This window comes from Dendrobates tinctorius, unplaced genomic scaffold (genome assembly GCF_039654945.1).
Source record: "Dendrobates tinctorius isolate UK_male_01 unplaced genomic scaffold, ASM3965494v1 ptg000157l, whole genome shotgun sequence".
In the NCBI taxonomy this organism is placed as follows: Eukaryota; Metazoa; Chordata; class Amphibia; order Anura; family Dendrobatidae; genus Dendrobates; species Dendrobates tinctorius.
This window is the reverse complement of record NW_027361824.1, coordinates 7546643-7549322: the sequence shown is the minus strand read 5'-3', so window position 1 is coordinate 7549322 and position 2680 is coordinate 7546643. Positions and strand designations below refer to the sequence as shown.

General features: G+C 41.4%; 1 protein-coding gene across 1 annotated transcript; it reads left to right on the top strand.

The window, feature by feature from the left end:
* Positions 1-202: 202 nt before the first annotated feature.
* LOC141051453 (olfactory receptor 14A2-like) lies at positions 203-1144 on the top strand. Its single transcript, XM_073548380.1, has one exon. It carries the CDS (start codon positions 209-211, stop codon positions 1142-1144), a length of 936 nt encoding a protein of 311 aa, XP_073404481.1. The 5' UTR covers positions 203-208.
* The last annotated feature ends 1536 nt before the right edge of the window (positions 1145-2680 follow it).

Genomic DNA, 2680 nt, shown 5'->3' with positions numbered 1-2680 from the left:
TCTCTGAGGATCTGCTGCAGAACATATATCTATCCAGATGGCTCAAAGTTTATATAGAGCACTTACCCAAAGCCAAATATTATATTATATTATTTCCTGTAGCCTAATCCATCTACATCAAGAAAACTCACATTAGTATTAAGCTAAGTTAAGTGGAGGAGATTTGTTGGAGAGAAGAAGAAGCAGCTACAAGGAAAGAATGGAAAATATGTCTCGAATCACCACCAGTTTTATTCTTCTTGGCGTAGTTGAGATGGAGAAGTTCAGATACCTTTACTCCATAATTGCCCTCTTTGTGTACCTCATCACCATGTTCATATGTTTTATAATCGTGTTCGTTGTCTGGACTGAAGAAACTCTCCACGAACCAATGTATATCTTCATATGTAATCTGATCTTCAATGGGATGTTTGGGAGCACAACTTTTCTCCCCAAGCTTATCATTGACATGCTTTCTGGATCTAGCAAGATCACATTTTCTGATTGCCTTCTCCAGTCCTTCTTCCTTCATAGTTTTGCTGCTGTTGAAGTATTTACTTTCACCATTATGGCCTATGACCGATATCTGGCCATTGGTCAACCACTGAGATACCCAACACTGATGACAAATGGCAAAGCCCTAAGACTTATAGCCGTAAACTGGTCTTTGGCTTTCATTGTGGTCTTCATACCTGTTATAATGACAGCTTATTTGCCTCTCTGTGGAGAATATCTCAATAATGTGTTTTGTGATAACATGTCTCTTATTAAGTTGGCTTGTGGTGATGCTTTGGTCAATAATATCTTCGGAGCAGTGGAGGCTTTTCTGATAGACATCAGCTGTCTACTCATCATCATCTACTGTTATATAAGAACATTCATAATTTGTCTCAGAATTTCTAAAGAAGCTTGTCAAAAAGCCATCAGGACACTTGTTAGCCACCTCGTGACGTTCTCCTCTTTTATGATCACGAGCTTTTTTGTATTATTGCGCTACCGAATAAACAGTGGGTCGATCACTCTAGCGGCCCATGTCTTGATCACAGTCATTGGTTTGATGACTCCAATTACAGTGAATCCTATCATTTATGGGATAAGAACAGAAGCGCTGAAGATTAAGATCTTACAGAAGTTCCAGAAAATAAAGAGTCAAAATCTACCGTAAATCATTTTAACATTTGAAGAAATAGCTCGGCTACAACGGGCTGTTATTGGGGGAACAAACTTTTGCTTTAGAGTCAGACCTGGAGTTAATGGAAATGAATGAATCTTCTGAAATTCAAATTCTGCAGGTTTGTTTGAATTTAGTCCGGAAATTTGATTCAAATCGAATTTAGGGCATTGGTGTAAATTTAGCGCAAATCAAAACTACCACAAAGTGGTTAATAATAAAAACTCTTGTGCTGCTCCTCTCTCTTTTGCCCTCCACTTAGCTCTCGTGCCACTGCTGTTCTTCCAGTTGGCCTCTCTGCCTTCTTTCTTCTCTTTTCTGTCTTCTATCTTCTTTTATTTCTGGGCATAAGGCTCTGATGTTCCTAAGGAGGCACCACTTGGGGCATGTTGGACATATTTGACTCTAATGACGAGCTTCATAGCCGATTTAGAGAAGCCAACGTCATAAAATCATTCTGTGCTCATTTTATATCTTTGTTCTCGGCAGCACATGACAAACTATCAAAACAAATGATTTTTAAACAAGGTTCAAAATCAATTCAAAGTTTGAACTAGCATTTTACTCCTTTATTGGCTGATCGGCGGTCTGATGTACCAACTGTTCTCCGTACAGTAGTTTAGGCAATCTACTGTCTGGCAACATGTCCAGCCCACCTGGTTTGGGCTGTCAGCAGAAGAGTGTAAACGTTGCAGAGCCCAGATTGTTCCAGGATTGCCATTGCCACCTGATTTGGAGAAGTCTGCGGAGACAGCTCACGTGAAAATGATTGAGCTGTTTGGCAAGCTGGCTGTAGAGAGTCCAGGTCTCGCTGGCATAGAGAAGTGTGGTAAGAACCACAGCATGGTGAACCTTCAGATTAGTGGTAAGGCTGAGTCTCCTTCATTCCCAGATGTTCTTACGCAGTCTCACTCCACCTCCCTCCTTCAATAGTAATTATTTATGCTCACACAAATAAACGTCCTTCTTTGTCCCCCACTTGAGAGAAGCCCCCTTTCGATTCCTCATATAACGAATGTCTTCAGGTCACCCTCGCTCCTTCTATTTATACTACTACAATTTTTAATGAAATCTAGTTACTGGGAGACTGTCAGAAAAGGACCCTTCAGCCAACTAACCCTTGTTGTAGTACAGTGCACCTAATACTGCAACAGGTCCCCCTGTACCATGATGAGGATGACTTTTTCCAGTAGCATCTCCTTCTTTGTCTGGTTTGGACATACATGGGTGCAGTACCCTCTGCTGCAATTCTCATTCTCATCTTCCCCCAAATCCTGGACCTCTAATTTATGAGCCTGTAGCAATATCCTTCATGGAACCTCTCGGCATTTCACTAGTCAACCCAGATATTACCTTCATTCTTCAGTGAGACCCTCCCTACTATCCTCCAGTTTTCTCTATCACTGCTTGTTCCCCTACAGCCACCACCAGGAGAGACCGTGTCTCCACTCTCAAGACTCATGAGCTAGGGGTAGGAGACATGTCCTTAAAGGGGTTGTCAACTCTTACAAAACTGGTCTCTAAACGTTG